The sequence below is a fragment of the Hypomesus nipponensis genome, chromosome 8 (genome assembly GCF_054491055.1).
Source record: "Hypomesus nipponensis isolate SF chromosome 8, ASM5449105v1, whole genome shotgun sequence".
Lineage (NCBI taxonomy): Eukaryota > Metazoa > Chordata > Actinopteri > Osmeriformes > Osmeridae > Hypomesus > Hypomesus nipponensis.
Window position 1 is genome coordinate 13,329,878 of NC_140368.1, and position 20,853 is coordinate 13,350,730.

General features: G+C 49.5%; 1 protein-coding gene across 4 annotated transcripts; it reads right to left on the bottom strand.

The window, feature by feature from the left end:
- Window positions 1-2,460: 2,460 nt before the first annotated feature.
- ptbp2a (polypyrimidine tract binding protein 2a) lies at window positions 2,461-13,626 on the bottom strand. 4 transcript variants are annotated; one of them, XM_084702877.1, is made up of 14 exons: window positions 13,222-13,579; window positions 11,921-11,942; window positions 10,359-10,428; window positions 9,405-9,577; window positions 8,998-9,138; window positions 8,639-8,803; window positions 7,964-8,074; window positions 7,556-7,757; window positions 6,942-7,057; window positions 4,937-4,970; window positions 4,290-4,382; window positions 3,738-3,954; window positions 3,301-3,378; window positions 2,461-3,137 (listed from the first exon to the last, which is right to left on the bottom strand). In XM_084702877.1, exons 1-14 carry the CDS (start codon window positions 13,227-13,229, stop codon window positions 3,008-3,010), a joined length of 1,560 nt encoding a protein of 519 aa, XP_084559003.1. In that variant the 5' UTR covers window positions 13,230-13,579; the 3' UTR covers window positions 2,461-3,007. The 4 variants fall into 4 exon arrangements, with proteins under 4 accessions (XP_084559003.1, XP_084559004.1, XP_084559005.1 ...); XM_084702878.1 differs by having other exon boundaries at window positions 7,568-7,757; window positions 13,222-13,575; XM_084702879.1 differs by lacking the exon at window positions 11,921-11,942 and having other exon boundaries at window positions 13,222-13,578.
- Between the last annotated feature and the right edge of the window lie 7,227 nt (window positions 13,627-20,853).

A 20,853-nucleotide genomic window follows, 5' to 3' on the forward strand; every position in this document is an offset into this window, starting at 1 on the left:
AGAAGGGTTGCGACTGCGGCTCTATATATGGGAACAAAAACTAGTGGAGTGGAGCAGAATAGTCCAGCTGACTGGGGCCTGGATCTGGCAGAGAGACAGGGGGAGAGAGAGAGACAGGGGGAGAGAGAGAGACAGGGGGAGAGAGAGAGACAGGGGGAGAGAGAGAAAAGTGGGGAGAGAGAGAAAAGTGGAGAAAGAAGGGGAGAGAGAGAGAGAGAGAGAAGTGGAGTGCGAGAGAAGGGGAGAGAGAGAGATGAGAAGGGGAGAGAGAGAGATAGAGAAGGGGAGAGCACACTAACGCAGACTGGAGGGTCATTTCAGCAATTGTATACTTGTCAGTGGCAGCAGCAGAGTAATCTTACGGATAAAACTGGTGGCTGAAATGTTTGGAATGCACACAGGCGTCCTTTTATTATTTTCTTTTCACGGTGTCATCTCCGGGTAATTGAAGGGGCATTAAAAAGGCATCTTCAAGCCTAATTCCCAGGCACCACACGGCTTTCCATCAACATCCACGTAAAGCATAGGCACACCTTGGACTGGAGGGGGCAGACAAAAGACACACAGGAGGCTAAACAATAACCCTCCCTCCCCCTCCGTGACCGGGTGATGGAGAGTGGATACAGACGTGTCCCATGATGCATTGCCAGACGAGACCAAGTATTGATCCGGTCTGAGTCCCTTCGCCCTGATACATCATGTCATTTTTCTCCTCAGTTGTTGTTTCGAGGCGGATCGCCCAACACAAGCGGCCCCATTTAAACAGCGGCGAGCCGAAGCACTGTGCCGAGCCAATCACACGGAGCCGGGCCTGGGATTGGTGCGTGGAGGTGATGGATCGCACGCTGCCCGGGTCCTTCTCTGGAGCCCGCTTAGAACATCGTCTTCATCAGACACACACAGACAGGGGCGTCCATCATCGCGTGGCCAATGCCGATGAACTCCAATACCAACACCCCTGGACGGGCTCCGGAATGTTCCAGAGAGGGGGAGGGGAGGACGCATCTCGCTGTGGGCTACGTGTTGTAGAGCGGACCGCCAAAGACATGGCGCATCTGTCCACGATACTTCCTCGCTCCGAAGAACTTGAACGGAGGCATGAAACTGCGCTTGGCTTCAGTGCAGTAGGGTGCCGTTTGCGCCTTAGTACGACGAGTACAAGTAGTTCTCTAGTTCTGAGAGTTCTCTGCCGGTACCTTTCCCGACTTGGGGCAGAGAGAGGGGGAGCCAAGAGGGGAGAGAGAAAAGAGAGACAGTCAAAGAGAGAGGAGAGAGAGGTGAAGGTAGAGCTACAGAAGCGTTTATTTAGCATGCTACAGATGTACACCAAGGTAAAGCAGAGTACACACAGGAAAAAGAGAGAAAAGAAACCAGAAAAAAAGAGGGAGAAAAAAAACTGCGGAAAAACCCAAAGTAAAATAACAGGTCAGATCTCCCCAAATTTGTTAGAAAATTAGCCTTTAATTGTGCCGCTTCCAAAGTCTACCGAGTCGTACAATTCTCAAGATGTAAAAATTGCAACTAATATTGAAAATATACATTTCCTTTCATTTTCAAACAGACACAGAATCAAATGGTTTCTATTGATTTGTTGTTGTTTTTTTGCAGAGGTCTGAGTTTGTGGTTTCAGGGGGAAAGGGATGTTCTTCATGAAACGGGAGGGAAGATCACGTATCGCCTTCAAAAAAAAAACCCTGGAGTGCATCCTAATTGTCCAATCTTGTTGCATTGGATACAACAGTTTACAGTAATTTAGTCAACAGCAGAAGTTTAACGTCGTTTCGATTTCATAATGTAAAAGGAACACTAAAGGCACATAGACTTTGGTCCCACCACGTCATCTTCAGGCCTTGGTCAAATACAATTTGCAAATACTTTCAAAATACTTGGGGGCACACTTGATTTAGCCTAGCCAGGCGTGTGACTGAAGGAACAGTTTCAAATCAAGGGCGCCCTGAGTAATCTCTAGTATTGGATGTGTCTGACCTAGGTATGGCAGTCCCTTATCACAGTCAGTAAATGGTCACGCGATGACATCGGGTCGACTCACTTCCTGTTCGCGTCGGAGAACGCACGCAATGCTGTTTTGATCTTCAAACCCCAAGAACTAAACGTGCTTAGAAAAGAACCACTTCCACTTCAACAATCACGATTCACTGCGATAGAAAAGCGTGACGGGTAAAAAACACCTATAAATAATATTCAGACGCAAGCCACAGACTACCATTTCTGCTGAGGAGGAAAGGGAGGTGGTGGTGGGGGGGGGGACGCGGTACTAAAATAGGAGCAAATAGTCAAAACAAGGTTCAACGAATCCATTATCAATCTTCAAAGCACAACAACCAAAAGGAATTTAGCAACAACACACACACACACACACACACAACAAAAAATGTTTTACACGTTTGGAGACAACCCGCTAAAAGGTCTTCCTGGTAGGAACTTGACAAGCCAGCCATGCAAGGGAGAAGAGACTACATGCCTTTAATAAATCAGATCTCACCCGTCACAAATCAAACCCATGTGCCTCGTACAGCAGAGTGTGGAGAAATGAATGTCGCTAAATATTCGGAGGTAAAAAAAGTGGTGATATATATCAGGTAAGGCACGTATCTTGTCAACTAATCGGAACGCTAAAAAGAGGCAGGCGCTAGAGTCTGTTCACTCGTTCGCTGGAAACGTGGGGGGATGAGCGAGGGCACGAGGGAGCGGGACTATACCAGGGGGAGGGACTTACAGTATTACTGGGGAGGGGGGGGGGGGAGAATACAACTACAGCTTTCAAATCACTACTCCGTTTAGAGTCGAGGTTTCTGGCTCTCTCGAGAAGGAATGACAGGTAAAACATACAAAACGCTAGCCAAAAAGAAGAATATAAAAAAGGGGAGGGGGGGGGGGGGGGGGAGTCCATTCCGTCTGTGGTCCCAAGTGTTCAGGCTCCAGAAACAGTCGACAGGTCTGGTTATCTTAGACGTGTGTGTGTGTGTTTATGAGTATGTGTGTGGACTCAGATGGTGGACTTGGAGAAGGAGACCCTCAGGTGCTGGTTGCCTCCCATGTTGTAGTTGTGGAGGTCGATCAGGGCCTGGATGGCCTCCTCCACAGCAGACATCTGCAGGAGAGCCATCTTGTGGTCCCTGGGGGGGGGGGGGTCACAGCATGTTACAAGGAGCGCTTCTCTTCTAGCATGTTCGAAGCCATGATAGCTCCCAAGTACTCTGTTCACATCGCTGGTGAGAGGCTTTGGGTAAAAACTTTTATTTGTATTTTTTATAAAGGCTCGCGCGCGGGAGAACTTACTGGAAAAACTTGAAGGCTGTCACAGTGCCGCCGGCGTTGGAGAAGAGCAGCCGGAGGTCCTCTTCCGTCACGTCTTGGCTGTGGGGGGGGGGGGGGGGGGGGGGGGGGAGGCGGCAGGAGAGACCGTGAGGAGGGGAGCACTAGCTTCACATTCCCAATAGCACATTCCCTAGCTTCACATGACAATAAAAAATACATTTTTGTATTATTAATTTGGTCGTCGGACGCCGCATACAGTGCAGGGGGGTTCCAACCTGCAACCTCTTAATCATGCGTCAAGGGCTCTGGACCACAAAAATACTCTAGAAGACACAAAATATCCACCAATCCGCCCTTTGTAATAACGGACTGGCCCCTCCTCAATCTTTCTGGTTGGACCTCCCACAGAACGGGCAGTCCCCCCCCCCCCCCACAGACCCCACCCCCGGCGCACTCACGGGATGTTGGAGAGGTGGAGCGTGATGGAGGGGGGGAAGATGTTCTGGAAGTTCTTGGAGCCGGGCTTCTTGAAGCGGTGCAGGGGGGAGTTGGTGAAGTCCTTGGTAAGGCCCTGGTCGTCCAGGCCGTCGCGGGGCAGCGCCACCGTCTGGTGCTTGGACAGGGCCACCCGGATCACCTTACCGTACATCTTCTGACCGTTCAGGTGGCTCATGGCTGGGGGGGGGGGGGGGGAGGGATGGAGAGAGGGGGAAGAAAAGGAGGAGCAAAGGGGGGGGAGAGTTTAGACCTTTAGTAGACACTGGGAAGGGCGGGGCTACCCTTTTCAAAATCGATCCGCAACGTGTCCAGTGTCCAACCGCAGTCGCTTTGCACCGGCTGGTTGCCCTCGTCATCCGACCCGAGAACCTCCGCCACGCGGCCCTCACCCCAAAGCCAGAGACACGCCCCCACCCCCCCGCCGGCATCGGGCACCTGGGTAGAGAGGGGAGAGAGCGGAGAGGAGAGCGCCACGATCGGGGGGGGGGGGGAGGGCGGACTCTGGGGCTCACCTAGCTGGGCCTGGTTGGCGTCGGCCATCTGGATGAGCGCGCTGTCCTTCTTGTTGTACAGGATCTTGACCCGCTGGCAGTCCCCGTACACGCCTGCGACCCCCAGCCCGGCCAGCAGGGGAGGGCAGGAGAGAGAGGGAGCAGAGCAGATAGATAGGCGGTGAGGAGAGAAGAGTTAGCACTGGAGAGTAGGGTAGACTTCAAGGAAGAAAAGACAGCTAGATGGAAGGAGTGAGAGAGTGAGTGAGAGAGAAAGAAGGGAAAAGAATACACACTGTGTAAAAGGATAGGGGTATTTTATCATTTAAAAAAAAATAATAATAATAAATAAAATTTCGCCACATGGGCTGGGTGATGCTCAAGGTTGCGAACATGCACAAACTGAATTCACCATGCATTAGCATCAGACTGTGGATCGGCTGGCTTTGATGGCTAAAATGTACAAGTGACCGCCCCTGAGGCAGTGAAGAGAATACTATTCACACATTTATACACCTACACATAACACTGCTGCTACCTAAATCCTAAAACGTTCAGAACTTAACAGCCCTACAAACTGATCTCTAAAAAGAGAGAGACAGGGAGAGAGAGAGAGAACAACCAGAGAAGAGTAGAGAGAGGGTGTCGAGATGTCGAGGATAACATACCGAAGAGAGTAAAGAGACTTTGGGGCGTGATCATCTTTAGAGGGAGAGAAGAGGCAAGCAGCGGAGGACAGGAGGAGAGGTAGGAGAGCCGGAGGTAGAGGGGGGGGGGAGATGGACAGATCATCCAGAGCGGAGGAGGAGGGTGGTGGTGATGATGGTCGGATGGTTTCCCCGTAGAGTGATGGAGGTGGTCATGGTTCAGGGTGGTTAATGTTGGGGGGGGGGGGGGGGGGGGGGGGGGGGGGGGGATCCAGGACAGATGGTGGGGTGGGAGTGAGGCGAGGTGGCATGATGGTTCGGGAGCATAGCATGAGATGGGGGGGGGGGGGGGGGGGTGAAGGGAGGGGAGAGGGGGAGGAAGAGGGACAAAAATAAAAAGACAGGTCAGTACACTGGAGATATGCAGGCGCTCGAGTCAGACAAATGGCTAGCTCCTCCCCCCACCCCACATTCTTAGTCACAACCGTACAAGCAAAACAAAATGAACAGAACCCCCCCCCCAAAAAAATAAAATAAAAAAATAAAAAGGAGGGTGCCAACCATCAATCGCTCTGGACAAGCACGGGGGCTCAGCAGACCTCGGCTCGGCCGCTAACAACCACTCAGAACTCATAACCACGGATTTCGGAACGGGAGTTGCATGGGGCGAAAACATGCGGTAACGTCGTCGAGGTATAGAATGGTTACGGGGGGGGTGGGGGGGTTGTCTGCTAAGGGGGAGGGGAGGGGGATGTGAGACAGGAAGAGAAGCGGAGGCCTGTTACAGTAGCTGAGGCTGAGGCATGCTGGAGAGCAGGATGATGTTCCACCCACGTCCCCCGCCTCGGAACAAGAGGCGGCCACGTTTCGGACGTGGCGTTCAGAGAGAGAGAGAGAGAGAGAGAGACAGAGTGATTAGAAAACAAGAGTACATCGTTTGGTCCCAATTGAGAGGCGGGAGAGAGAGGAGGGAGCGACAGAGAGAGACAGAGAGGAAAACAGAGAGACGGACAGAGAGAGAGAGAGAGAGAGAGAGAGAGAGAGAGAGCAAACAAGCGGTAAGTGGGTTTCAGAGGGGCGAGAGGAAGATTTGTGAAATCGGACGCGGGTCAGGGAGATCAGAAAGCCGGTATCACATGAGCCATCCTGTGAGACCGGATGAGAGAGCAGAGCTTAGAGCGCCAGAGTGTGTTCACAGCCTGGGCTCCGTGGGACAGAGGGCAGCGTGGAGAGAGAGGGAGAGGGAAAGGGGGAGCGAGAGATAGAGAGAGGAGAGAGAGGGAAAGAGAAAGAAAGAGGGGTGCAGATTAACTGGCACACAGCAGACAGGAGCTGGCGAGGTGAGAGAGTTAACTGATGAAGACTGGGGGGGAGAGAGAGAGAGAGAGAGAGAGAGAGAGAGAGAGAGAGAGAGAGAGACAGAGAGAGAGACAGAGAGAGACAGAGAGAGAGAGACAGAGAGAGAGAGAGAGAGAGAGAGAGAGAGAGAGACAGAGAGAGACAGAGAGAGAGAGACCCCCCTTTCTAGCTTCAGGAAGACCGGGACAGAACATGTCTTTCAGCGCCGACGGCACGTCGTCTGAGTGACGCGCAAGAGTTTTTGTATGAGAGGCTTCGCTTCTCTTTTTAGGTCAAGAGGTCATGCTGCGGAGCTCCTTTCAGTCCACGTACAGATAAGGGGCATCACTTGCTCAGACTGACAGGAGGCAGTGCAGGGAACTATGCAGGAGAGGGCTTCATTGAGTTACGATGGGGTCCGGTCTAATCTGTCAAGTACACACATTTGCCGACCACATGGTGTGCCTTGTCAGGAACGTTCTATGGAAACGACGTTTGTACTCGTCTTCATTGTATTGTATTGCACAAGGCCATTTGTAACCCACGTGCTGCATTCATCTGACCACTCTGTCGTGCATGGGTCCAACCCTTTTTAATGGTCGAGCGTCTCTCCAGCCACCGACTGACATCGTCCCATCAGTGAGTGCGTGCACAGCGGAAGTTCCGCCTGTGTGTGTGTGTGACTGACCTCCTCGTTCAGGTTGCTGGCCAACAAGACTCCGCTGGAGCCGGAGTGTCCAGACAGGGCCACTCGGCCGGCGGCGGCGGCGGCGGCAGCTGCGGCGTTCAGGGGGCTGAGGGCACCTGGGAACACGACACAGGTGGTCTGCCAACGCACGCGCATCGATCGACGAGCTCTCGCGCAAGTCTTCCACACACTGGACTTTTTTGGGGGGGGGGGGGATCGGAGGGGAGGAGGAAGGAGGGCGTGTGGGAGGAGGAAGGGGGGAAGGTGTGTGGTAGGGGAGGAGGTAGGAGGGGAGGAAGTAGGAGGGGAGGGCGTGTGGGAGGGGACAAGGTAGGAGGGGAGGGTGTGTGGGAGGGGAGGAGGTAGGGGGGGAGGGTGTGTGTTAGGGGAGGAGGTAGGAGGGGAGGGCGTGTGGGAGGGGACGAGGTAGGAGGGGAGGGTGTGTGGGAGGGGAGGAGGTAGGGGGGGAGGGTGTGTGTTAGGGGAGGAGGTAGGAGGGGAGGGCGTGTGGGAGGGGGCGAGGTAGGAGGGGAGGGTGTGTGGGAGGGGAGGAGGTAGGAGGGGAGGGAGGGAGGGAGGGAAGGGGAGGAAAAAAAAGGAGTGCTGGTTTCTACCTGGGATCTTACCGAGCAGGGAGTTGGAGTCCTTGGTGAAGGCTGAGGGGTCCATGGCGGGCTGGCCGTCCCCGGCAGGCAGGTCTGGTCTGGTGTAGTCCCGGGACTTGTCGTTGTTGTACTTGACGTTCAGGTTGACCAGCTTGGAGAAGTCGATGCGCAGGGTGCAGCAGGAGTTGTAGATGTTCTGGCCGTCCAGAGCCTGGGCAGGGGGCAGAGGAGGAGAAAAGAGGGGGGAGGGAAATAGAGATGGGGAGGTGGTTCAATCCCCGTGTTTGTTTAATTTGTTGTCAAGACCTCAAAAAAGGTGCAGACTTATAGAAGTGGGACTCCAACATGAACTTGTCTTCTGGAGAAGACGACAGAGAGAGAGAGAGAGAGAGAGAGAGCGAGCGAGCTTGTACCCACCAGCTTGGCCTGCTGTGCGTTGACAGGCTCGCTGAACTGCAGCAGGGCCTGGAACTGGTTGTTCTTGGTGAAAGTGATGATCTTCATCACCGTGCCAAACTTGGAGAAGATCTGAGCGAGAGAGACATTGTTCAAAAACGCCTGTGGAGCCAAACCCCTTACTTGGATCTGGGGAGGTAGTTCTAACAGGAGGGACTAGCACCGGTGGTCAGGGTGGTGGTGCTGGGTCAGGGAGGGTGGTGCTGGGTCAGGGAGGGTGGGATGGTCAGGGAGGGTGGTGCTGGGTCAGGGAGGGTGGTGCTGGGTCAGGGAGGGTGGTGCTGGGTCAGGGAGGGTGGGATGGTCAGGGAGGGTGGTGCTGGGTCAGGGAGGGTGGTGCTGGGTCAGGGAGGGTGGTGCTGGGTCAGGGAGGGTGGTGCTGGGTCAGGGAGGGTGGGATGGTCAGGGAGGGTGGTGCTGGGTCAGGGAGGGTGGTGCTGGGTCAGGGAGGGTGGTGCTGGGTCAGGGAGGGTGGTGCTGGGTCAGGGAGGGTGGTGCTGGGTCAGGGAGGGTGGTGCTGGGTCAGGGAGGGTGGTGCTGGGTCAGGGAGGGTGGTGCTGGGTCAGGGAGGGTGGTGCTGGGTCAGGGAGGGTGGTGCTGGGTCAGGGAGGGTGGTGCTGGGTCAGGGTGGGGTACCTGCTGCAGCACGTCCAGGGTGACGGGGTAGAACATGTTGTCGATGATGATCCTGAGGACGGGGCTGGAGGCTGCCGTCAGGGCACTCTCGCTCAGGGCGGAGCCTGAGGTAGGCGTGCCGCCTGATTGGACGGCCGACACCGCCTGCAGCACTGCCTGGGTCCTCTGGAGAGCGGGGAGGGGGCACAGGCCGGGAAGGGTCGGAAGAAAAACGGAAAGGAGGGATGGAGGGAGGGAGAGGGAGAAGAGAGGCTGTGAGGAGAGGGGCACCACTGGACATATTTGAGGGAAAAATCCAGAAAGAACAGTCCTTGTCGACGTGCCCAAGGTGCTGTGCGGGAGGGTTATTGGGGGCGTACCTGGTTCCCGGCGTCTGTCTTCAGCTCCGTGTGCTTGGAGTACTGGATGAACACGGGAACGTTGCGGACGTTGGGGGTCACGGTCAGGTAGTAGTTGACCATGGTCATGGCCGCCTCCTCCGTCTCCATCTCCAGGAAGGCCTGGACGCAGGTGGAGGGGGGGGTTAGCTAGGTTAGCAGCTGAGATCACTTCACCAGGCCTCAGATTGCCGTGTTCCAGTTTACAAACACCAAGGTTTCTCTCCCCACACACACACACACACACACACACACCCATCTTGATCTGTGAGGGGGAGTGAATGAGGCCACATGGGACGAACAAAGAGCAGCCAAAGACTTAAGAGCCCCCTACCCTCCACCATCCATTAGTCCCCCCCCCCCTCCCCTCCCCTCCCCCTCCCACTTGCCTGGTTCTTGCCCTTCAGCGTGAGGATGTTGGTGACCTTCCCGAAGGGCAGCCCCAGGGCGATGACCTCCGTCTCCGACGCCTCGTTGGGCAGCTTGCGGATGTGGAGGACACGCGAGGGCGGGGCCTCCTCCACGCGCGGCTTCTTGCTGTCGCTCCCATTGGACGTCCCGTCTGGGGAGCGGAGAGAGAGAGACACAGAGACACAGAGACAGAGAGAGAGAGAGACAGAGAGACAGAGAGAGAGAGAGAGAGAGAGGGGGGTCAGAGAGCGCTATCGAACGACGGCACCCTCGACTCTCCTCGCCGGCTTCCCCCGTCCACACGCGACGACGGGAGAGGACGAGCGACGTGCGTGAACGCGTGACGTCCCGAAGCGCTCGCTCTCCTTCCAGGGATGCGAAGGAGACGAGAACGCTGCAATACGACGGCTCTCGCAGCCTCTCACACGCGCTCTCTCTCTCTCTCTCTCTCTCTGAGATGTTAGCGTGGCGCGGCTCTAAAAAGGGGAGATATTAACATTCCAGGCACACGCGGAAGTGCTCGTCCACTCACATGCTCGATCATGTGTGTGTGTGTGTGTGTGTGTCCACCTACAGAGGAGCAGGAGGTTATTGTGTAACCAAATACCTCCTACGAAGCCAGGATCCGCTCCTTCGACAAACAGCTTTTGCTTTCAAACGTCGCGTCGGGTCTTTGATTTCTCTTTAATGCAGTCGGATGCGGATCACATAAATGGCTTAATGCTAATTCCTCATTCAGAGGTCTGGAGACGGGTGGAGGGGGTGAGAGAGAGAGAGAGAGACAGACAGAGAAAGAGACGGAGAAACAGAGAGACCGAGATGGAGAGAGAGAGAGAAAGAGAGAGGGGCAAGGAGAGTGACAGAGAGAGAGAGAGCGACAGAGATGGGAGAGTTGAGAGGGATGGGGAGGACAACGGTAGTCCAAAACTCACCACTGATACTGCTCATGCCAGAGTTGGGACTGTTGTAGAGGCTGCTTGACAGCAGCTCGTCTGAGCCCCTCTAGAGAAAGGGGGAGAGGGGAAACCGGAGTGAGATAAAAGCAGGCATGCTGTCCAATAAAGACACCTTCCATTAACCGTCAGCGCCCTCAAAGAAAACAATGAAATACAGCTCTCTCAGGATGGTTAGGAGGAAACGGGGAGCTGGGGGGGAGGGGGGGACATAAAACACAGACTGAGACCAGAGTCAGCGCCTCGCCTCTCTGCCTTCTTCTCGTGTGGGTTTAATCTGCTGGAGCCTAAGATGTCAGGACAAGTCATTTCATCTGGAGCTCCCAGGGCTCCCTGAGGGCCAGTGTCTGGTGTGTGTGTGTGTGTCTGGTGTGTGTGTGTGTGTGTGTGTAGGTGTGTGTGTGACGTGCTCCCGGCCCTGCTAAAACTGACTGATGGCGGTGCGAGGGGCAGACTGGGAGCCATTACAGGCACAGCTATCTAATAGGCCTTCCTCTGTTCTCTGTGTCTGTGAGTGAATTTGAACGAATTGTTCTTTATCGCTAACATTCTTTATGGTTACGATAAATTAGATGCCAGGGACCCCGGTAGGGTGAGAGACCACAAATAAATTGTTGGTAATAAAGTTGTCTTGGACTTAAATGTGACAAAGCCCCACCCCATCTGAGTGTGTGAGAGAAATGTTTTTTTCCCAAAGCATACTTTTTTTTGTGTGTGTAATATATAGGCTAGTGTTTATTTCATCAATATTTCATGTAAACACAGTTGCCAAAAGACCAATCTTATCAGGGAAATCTGTTTGTATGACCACTTCCCTGGGTGGGGGCCTTAACTTGGTTCAGGGAAGACGGAAATGCTGTTGTGACTTACAAATCAGGTTAGGAGACTGAGGCAAGAATGCATTTCTACCAGAACATTTTCCTCTTAACCAGCCTGGACTCGGACTGTTACCATTCAATTACAGGCATTCTAATGTCATGAAAAACTGGGAATACAGTGAACTTGACTCCACGGTGCAATCTGATTGTTTGGGGGTGTGATTCTAGCATAGCCTCCTGCAAACGAAATAAAGTCAAGATGAGGGATGGGCCTGGGCAAGATCTGGCTCAACTGAATGCAAGTCGCTGACCAAGTACGAAATAGGAAGGTAACATTGTATGAGCGACACATACCAACCATGGTTTTTTCCATGACAGTTGTGGGCGTACATCGAAGCCTTCATGTATGAAGTGATGCCCGTGAGTGTGCAGGGAACTGACTTGAACTTTCCAAGCCTTTTCCCAATTTCCCTTCACTACAAAAGGCCTTTTGTTCCTTGCCAGGTCATTCTAGTGTGCAAGAATATTAACTTAATATGCCTGGCAAAATGAATAAAATAAACAAAACTGTGAAATTAGATGGATTGCACGAGATTGAAAGAAAGGTTGGATGAGAGCTGACTGTGTCCAGATAATGTAAAGGGACTGTACAAAAGGGTTAATAATCAATGTTATAAGTAAGAACACAAGGGCAGTCTTGTTTCTGAGTTGATTTGGACTTACCTTGACACCAACTGCAACATCACTGATGGCAGGAAAGGGGGAGAGATTACAAAAAAATTACTATTTTATTTAATACAATAGCAGAATACAATCAATACTGTGATGTGTACTATAGCTGGCTGATCATTGTTTAATGTGGGGGGGGGGGCATGCTAGACGGAAAATAGTTCGTAGTCACGTGTTCGTGGGCAAACCGAACAATGCTTGATCTCGAAATACCAATGTTGTTTTGATTGATTTAGAAAACTTGGATCACCACAATCAATAATTGAGTACACATAATGTGGTCCCCAGGACACACCCTCCCGGCGTGGACAGACAATACATTTTGTGGAGTGCCAACGTTTTCATCTTCTCACATAATCACGCACCAGCTCTTCCAGCTTTAACACTAGGCCAAGTCTTTACTGCGCAACAAAATACGATGTCCATCATGTTGATAAAGAGACATTCTGTCTGAAACTTGAGTCTATTCTTATTTGACTTAATTGATAACTTCGAAGGGGGTGTACTTAAGCTAGCACGCTAGATGTTTTCGTTGTGTGGTTTGCTAACTAGCTAGCAGCCTAGCTATAGAGCTAGCTAGCGGTGGCTAGGTTTAGCGCGCTCACGGGATTTTTGAACGTCCATTTGCTGACCAACTTGTTGGTAGCACTCGCCCAGATAAAACAAACAATATCAAGTAGTACCATAAATAAAGTTACAATTGGTTACACAACCTGTTTGTTTGTCTTTAATTGCAACAACTACAGAGAGACGAAGCACGTTTCAACTTGATAACGTTAGATAGACAAGCAAGATTCTACTAGCTAACCGTTCCGTAATGCTAGGCTAACAATGCTGTATTCGCCATTACACGTCTTAAGACTAGGCTAGCTAGCTATATAGGCTAGCTCTAGCCAATTCCATTGTTAATTTTGGCACGTTTAAATGTGTTAGAACTGCTACTATTCAACTAGATAACCAGCCCACACAACTCCGTATGGGTAGTTAGACAATATGCACGCCAGCTATAAAAAATCTAGTAACAAGCCAGCTAATGAAAGATGAATATTTCTGTGAGGAGATGGGAATGTTAGTGAGATGGTTGCTAGGGACGCGTGGCTGCGTCGTTCCTTTGAAAGGACTCCCATTAAACATTCCAGCAAATAGACGGGCCCAAGAAATGCTAGCACTAGCTTTCGAATATGCTAGCAAGCGTAACATTGAGATTTTTGTTCCGCGCTTCAATCAACATATGCGATTATATAAACAATAAATAGGTGTCATGGAATCTAAAGGATTTTGTGTGTCATACGTACCCGTCCATTTCAGTTTCGTCTCAGTCTTCGGCGCGCTTGTTTTACAAACAATAGCACTCACAAGGCAGGGATAGAAGATGGAGGTGGTTCAACAGTGCGTTGGCGGAAATACGCGGAAATTGTCGGAGCGCTTGAAGTAAGGATGCCCGTTGGTGTGAATAAGACATGAAGGCTGTTCGGAGAAAAGGAGAAGGCTCTAGCTGCCCGTGTTTAGCCTAACTGGTTCTACCGGTTGACTTTGCACGTACATTGTGTTATATATATTGCATATACGCAATATAACACAATGTAGGCTACGTGCAAAGTATACACAACATATTTTCAGATAATCGATGGAATCCTATTTTGTTTTTTGAGATTGTGGAGTCTTGGTCTTACATGCCAGAGTCCAGAAGCTAATACGTTTGGACATTTTATAAAAAGCATGCCTAAAATAATCCAAGCTGAGTAGCCTAAACTCTCCCAAATCAGTGGACGTCTGTTGATTCAATGTATACAATGGGTGTCAAAAATACCTAGGCTATAAGACTATAGGCAATAAGATAGCAGAATGAGGGAGAGTTTATGGTGACATGACAAGCATGATTAGGGGCTGTTTTGCCATACCTTGGGACAAAAAAAAAGACTGTGCATATCATTAGTCTTGACAGACGTATGTATTGCTCTCTGGCTCAGTACAACTCTGCGCCCTGGGTGAAATTAATGCCTAACTGCTTATCTTAAAGGACATGGGATTTAATTAAAAATGACATTTCCCCAAACACTTAGTTGTCCTTCCGAGGGCTGCCATGTTGAAATTAGCTGATGAGAGCCCTCTGAGCAAAAGGGAAATAAGCAAACTGTCAACAGCTCAGCAAATCACCAGCCTTTATCAGACAGCGCTCAGGAAACAGCGTCGGGAGTGACAACCTGCAGACTGCACAGGGAGAAATCATCCTCTTATTAGCAAGGGAGGAGGAAGGGGGGAAAAAAGCAAGCCTGTCATATGTGATATAAACGGAACATGGTGTTTGAGGACTGGAGATACAGCCTTGTTCCATGAGGACCACGTGGTTGTGGTTTAGGCATGTCTTTGGGAGAAGCAAGGTGACAGGCCTGCATGCAGCATGTCAGTCAATGACTGGTGATTGGCACTCAACCCTTATCAGCATAGCATTAGCTGTCAATGTTGTCACCATACGCATACTATTGAACAACCAACGTGTCCTAAGTAGGCCTATCCCTGGAACACAACTGGACACAACACAGAGCCTTCTTTAAAATAGCATGTCAAATCATGGAACTCAAAGGCACTCCATGTGCATAAACAGGATTTGATCCATTGCCTTAGGCTGTACAGGGAGACTAGGCCACACACATTCAGACGTACCCCATCTTTATAACATGGCTTGTCAGCAGTGAAGTCACGCAGTGAGAGATTTTGACAGGCATAGTCCAGAGTGATGTCATAGCAATGTGACTTCCTGGGAAGAGGGCATTCCGATTGGTGGACGCCTCAGGACTGTGTGTGTTCCCAGAGGTGTGCGGTGTGTGTCAGATGTCCATCTGTGTCTCCTTGCATTTCAACTTGCCCGAAAGAAACCACTTGGATTTGAGTGTATGCTGCTAAACATTCTTTCTAGGACTGTGCTACACGTGCAGTACAGTTTGAGGTGTGTTAAGATAACCTCCTGGTCTTCCCTCCTCTATTCCAATTTAGGGAAACAAAACTATTATTACTAGTGCGGCCTAAGGCCCATTGGCATCATCTATTTTATTTGAGTGCTTGCAGTCTCATTCATTTGAGCAACTGTATCACATTTAGTCTGATTCTACTTTTACAGTGAGTTATTGCTGATGTGCAAAGAACAGTCATCTAGACTAGTGCAGAAAAGACACATTTAAAATTGAGACATTTAACCAGGAGGGTAATGTCATCTAATGTCGCTTGTTTCACGGTAACCGTCAGGAAGATGAAATGCCACCGTGTCTGAATATGCTAACGTTTATGCAAGGTCAAATAACCCATTTATTAAAAATCATCACAGGAGGCCTCGGTGCTAAAGAGACCATATTCACTGTCATGTTTGCTGTGACCCTGTGCTTTGACATTTTTATTTCTCCCTTTGTCCTTTTCGAGTTTTCACTCAAAATGACACGTCGCGTGTTTTTTGGGGAGGCTGTGGACGCCCTCCTGTGACAGCACCTCAAACTAAAAGCATCTCGGCCAAAGGAGGAACACAGAGTCCTGCATCAGGAAATGGTTATGGTGTCTTCCGGAAAGGGAGTGACACAAGGGGGTTGGTGCACATGCCACTCTCCCTGCGAGCATGTCACCGTCCTTACATAGAAAGTCCCATTAACAGTATGTTTCTGTCGGGGGGTGCTATGGCACTGCGAGGAGCTTGTTCCGGTCTCTCTCTTCACCCACATGTGGCCTGTATTTTTGCTCTAAATGTATAATCTTTGTATTTTGCTCCTTTAGTGAAAATAAATGTTACATGAAAACGGGAGAACGCCATGTATTGGCTCCCTTCTTTCATTGTTGATGGTTAGTATCAGGGGCGACATTTTGAAAGAGGATGGAAACAGAGAAATGGTCCGTTTTCACTACGGTGTGACTGTTGCTCAATAATGATCGAATCAATATAATTCAACTGCCAATTCAAAGACATTTGTCATTTGACTTGAACAGCTGGAAGTAGGTTTGTCGAAGCGATGTTATCCAACTTACTGCAAATGTATTCAGTGAAGTATCACCAACATTCATGGATCAGGGTTCACAAAATGTGGATTCTGCCTGCACTGGTGACTGTGCCGCCTGACCAATAGAGATGGCTCTGTCCTAGCTGTTCCCTAAAACCCAACTGAAACTGGGAACTTTAATTACCTGTAAGCTGTTCATATTTTGTATCCCATTTGGACCACACTGGACAAACTGCACACGATGGATAGTGTGATGTATTTAGCTGTAGACTTGGGGCAAGACATTTTTTGAAAGATAAACTATTCTCTATATCAAGTTCAAGTTTTTTTTTGTCAGATGCACAGAACAACACAGGGTCAGATTGGGCACTGAAATTCCTAGGACAAGACAATGCAAAGCAACCTGGCATGACATAACATTTAAGTCCACAGAACACAGATGACATCTATGATAAGCTATTGTCGCATCGTAAAAAGAACGGCAGCCACAGACAATAATCCCATCTCCCCCATCACTGTGGTCATGGAGGGGAGTTGGCCTAGTCACTCCCGAACACTACACGCATAATAATAAAATAACGCCTACCGTCTTTCCCTGTGGCTAAAATAGCAGTGCTTTCACTTGTGACTATAAACGTGTATAGATTTTCAATTTTCGACATACATTCCCCTACCCCCTCTGTTCTTCTCTGAGACTCTGGTGATCTGATGTTCCACTGTAGCCTGGCGGCTCGAAATCAATGTGTTGATAGCCAAGAAGCAACTTCAATATTCTCCCCCACTCTGGGGGGTTCCTCCATCAGTGAAAAGGTGAGCCAGGCCTATTCGCTGGCGAGCGAGAGATATTGGTGCCCACCTCTGTGGGCCCCACGTCCGCTCTCTCTTTGGTTGTGCGCGTCAGGTACACGCGTAAACTATGTATTATTCATGTACATACCTTTTTCATGCACTATACTATCATGCAACATGTCATTTTCTCCTCCGTTAGTTAGATGTGTGTTCAAGTTCGTCCTTGTTGGGTTTCTCTATGGTGGATCGGCCTCCAGCTGCACAAACCCCTTCACCTTAATGATCTTTTATAGCTCTTACACAGACACATGATAACAATCCCAGGCCCTATGTAAGTCTTCTATCTGTCTTTAAATATATGCCTCAAGGCTAGCAGGGTTGTTTCCTAACAGGGTTGGGGAGGTTGTTAGGCGGAAACTTGCGATGTAATGAATAGCACCACTATGGGCCGCAGAGCAAGGTCATGCAGATCAAATATTCATGCCCCGATGTCACACCAGAGACTGTTAGCTAGGGTTGAAGGACAATCTCACACACACTCCTCCCTCCACTCATTAGCCATGCAGTCGTCTGAATGGATGAACAGCTGTCCATGAAATTGCCTTGTGTGGGAGGGAAGGACAGCCAAACGAATACAACGCCCTCTATCAGGTCATCTAGGGACTGGGCCTGCAATCCCTTGCAAAACATTCCTCCCCTCCGCTCTTCATGTCCTCCCGCAATGCATATTTATTCGTGGGAGCGCACTTGTTTGTAGGCGTGAGTGAGTGTGTGTGTGTGTGAGAGACAGAGAGAGAAGGGTTTCCACGTTACCTTTTCGTTCCCTTTTTTTATTACGCTGTTTGTTATCTCTGGTACTGGATGCACGCTGCACAGCGTAGCAAAGGGAAAGAAGGGAGATGGAATTGGGTCCATTTTTCTAAATTTGATCCAATTTCTGTAATTCTCAAGCCTGCCTTTTAGCGTCCCACCCCACCATGGGCCCGTTGAAGGCAGCCCATGCCTGGACACTTACCGAGTAATATAATCATGTTTCCTACCCCCAGTGTGGCCCACACAATATTGGCACAGCTGCAGCATCCAGGATGCCTTATGATTATGAAAATGAGGTGAAACAGAGAGCGGCAAGCTGTCTCCTGCCTCCCGTGGCCAATCACCTCGCTCCACATAGACACACACACACGCGCACACACGCACACCTAAACACACACAGTAGCACACCCCAAACTGCTAAGCGAAAAACCCTACCACTGATGAGATTGTCTGTGGTTCAGTATACAAAAAAAAACAAAAAACCTTCCTTCTTCCTGTTGTCTTTTTATTACCTTTAGAACTCATAAAAAGAAGTGTGCGTTCTAAACCTCTCTCCCAGCGCGGACACACAAGTGGTAATGTCCTATTAAGAGAGACACGCCCCAATGAGGAGTTGACATGATCTGGAGGGCTGGCTGTGGAGCCAGCAGACCCCGCACACAGGTGTGCCCCTCACCCCCAGGCCTCCTCCCCCCCCGGCTGGGGAGCCCCAGCAGTGTCAGCCAGGGTGAAAGCTGTGACAGTGACTCCACCACGACTCTGACCGAGATGGCATCTGGAGCTCCAGAAGGCCTCTGTGATCTATGTAGGTAATGTAATGTAACCCACAGACAGTTTGCAGATGGGATGCTGTTGGATCTCTATGGTAGCTCAGAGACAGCAGGGTCACAGCCAGGGAAATGAGACCCTACAGGCACACAGCTCGTATGCATATGTATGTTGATGGTTGCCTTAAGTCGGTGTGTGTGTGTGTGTGTGTGTGTGTGCGTGTGTGTGTGCAATACATGATTATAGCTGTACATAAAAGTGTACATCTGTCTGTGTGTGCGTGTGTGTGCGTATGTGGGTGTGTCATGGTTATAGAAGTAGAACAGAGAGAGAGGGAGAGAGAGAGAGAGAGAGAGAGAGAGAGAGAGAGAGAGAGAGAGAGAGAGACAGACAGACAGACGGACAGACAGAGACCAGGAGAGGTAACCAGGAAGGGGAGATAGGGCCAGTGACCTCTCTAAGCCATACTAACCACAGCAATCAGAGCAGATCCAGGGCTATAAGATAACTTCCGTGCTGGAGCAGGCGGACAGTTCAGCAACCTTCTCCCTGCTTAGACTGGGAATCACAGTTTGTAATGGGTACGCATCAATGTCACTTATTAACATGTAAAAATACTATGAACGGAGAAGAAAAATGCGGGTGAAAACGAAATATTTAGAAAGTAGGCTTACAGATCACTGTAATTTTAGACCCTTATCTTGAGCTGTATTTACACTTGATATTTCTCATGTGTTTTTTTAATATATATATATATATATATATATATATATATATATATATATATATATTATTTGGGAAAATATGTTTTTAACCCTTGTGTTGTCTTAGGGGTCAAAAATGACCCGTCACCATGTTTATCAGCAGAGAAAACCCCCTAATAATTATTATTTTTTACCTGAAAATGTATGACTTTTCTTAGAATGACCCCAACATTAGAAAAAGTGAAACATTGTCTTTGTTCACATTTCCATGAAAGCTGTACACCACTAGGGTACAACGATTGTCTTAGGGGTCATTTTTGACCCGGCAGTTATAAAACCATTATACACACCACAAAAATTTTTTTTTGACACACATACATACACTCACACACATACAATAAGATAATTACATTATTTGTGCTACTGATTGAACTCAGACAAAGCTAAAACTTCTGTGTGCAGGTGCAGCATCTCCCCTCCCTACATGACTCAAGCTCACAGAAAAAATGAAAACTATTTCAGACAGACTAAACCAAATTTCAGACTAAATAAAAATGTCTTCAAAGCATTGTTTACTAATGGGGAATGCAGTCAGAGGCTGTTAAGGTCCTGCAAATGACAGTACCCCCAGTGTTCTTTGCTGAAGCCATGACTGCATATTTCAATGCCCAACAGGGTTAGGGTCTCAGCTCTCAGATCTACAGGTTGTAGATCTGATATTTTCAGATGTCCAGAAGAAACAAGAGTACAATGATTTAGAAGAGGAGGTATCTGAAGAAGAACATGGGGAATAATACAACCTGGAGCATGAAGCAATAATCCACCTCTACTTTAGTAAAGAAAACACTTATGACAGGTCTGCTGTAATAAAACGAATAGTTGTCCACTGATTAAATGTAGTCTTTCTGCAATGTGAAGAGGTAAAACCTGCATATTCACAAATGTTGTGATAAAGTACAGGTTGTTTCTTCATGCAAAAAAGATTCGGAGTTTAAAATTCAATTGAGCTGCTTTATTTCAGGGGTTTGGTGAAGGTGGGTCATTTTTGGCCCTTAGGACACGGGGAGTGTACAGAATGTTAAGACAACACGAGGGTTAAGGATGGTTAAGGGAGGCTTTCCTTCTTAAGGTGTGAATATGTCAGAGCCACCACTCCAAGATGAGGTTAATAAACTTCTGCACTGAAGAGTGAGATGAGCCGCACAAACACAATACGCATAATCGGATTCAATCATTAGATCCGCTCAGCTCCACTGGGATGGGGACAGACTCTGGGAGAGACTGGGCCCCTGGTTTCTAATCTGATCTGCTGAATTCTTAACTGCATCAGGGGTGCATGGTCTGGGCCTGTGCAACCACCTGCAAGCCTCCCCACGCCTCTCTCTTCTCTCTCTCTCTCTCTCTCTGTCTCTCTCTCTCTCTCTCTCTCTCTCTCTCTCTGTCTCTCTCTCTCTCTCTCTCTCTCTCTCTCTCTCTCTCTCTCTCTCTCTCTCTCTCTCTCTCTCTCTCCCTCCCTCCTCTCTTTCATTCTCTCTCTCGTCCTTTCTTTCTCCCCGCCCCTTTCTCCCTCTCCACCACATCCCATTAATAACCATCAGAGCCATTTCCATGTCTTAAATATGCAGGTGCACCAGGACGCCAATTGAGAAATCATCAATGCACCTGCTAATTGCGCTAACTGCAAGGTTTAATTCCTTAATGTACGCCTTGTAACCGAGACAACCGAATAGGAGGTGATTTGGATCATTGAGAATGGCAGAAAAGTCTATGTGTCCCACTGGGAGAGAGAGAGAGAAAGAGAGAAAGAGAGAGAATGCAACGAACGACAGGAACTGGGTGGGAGCAAAAGAGGAAAAGTTTAATGCATGAACAT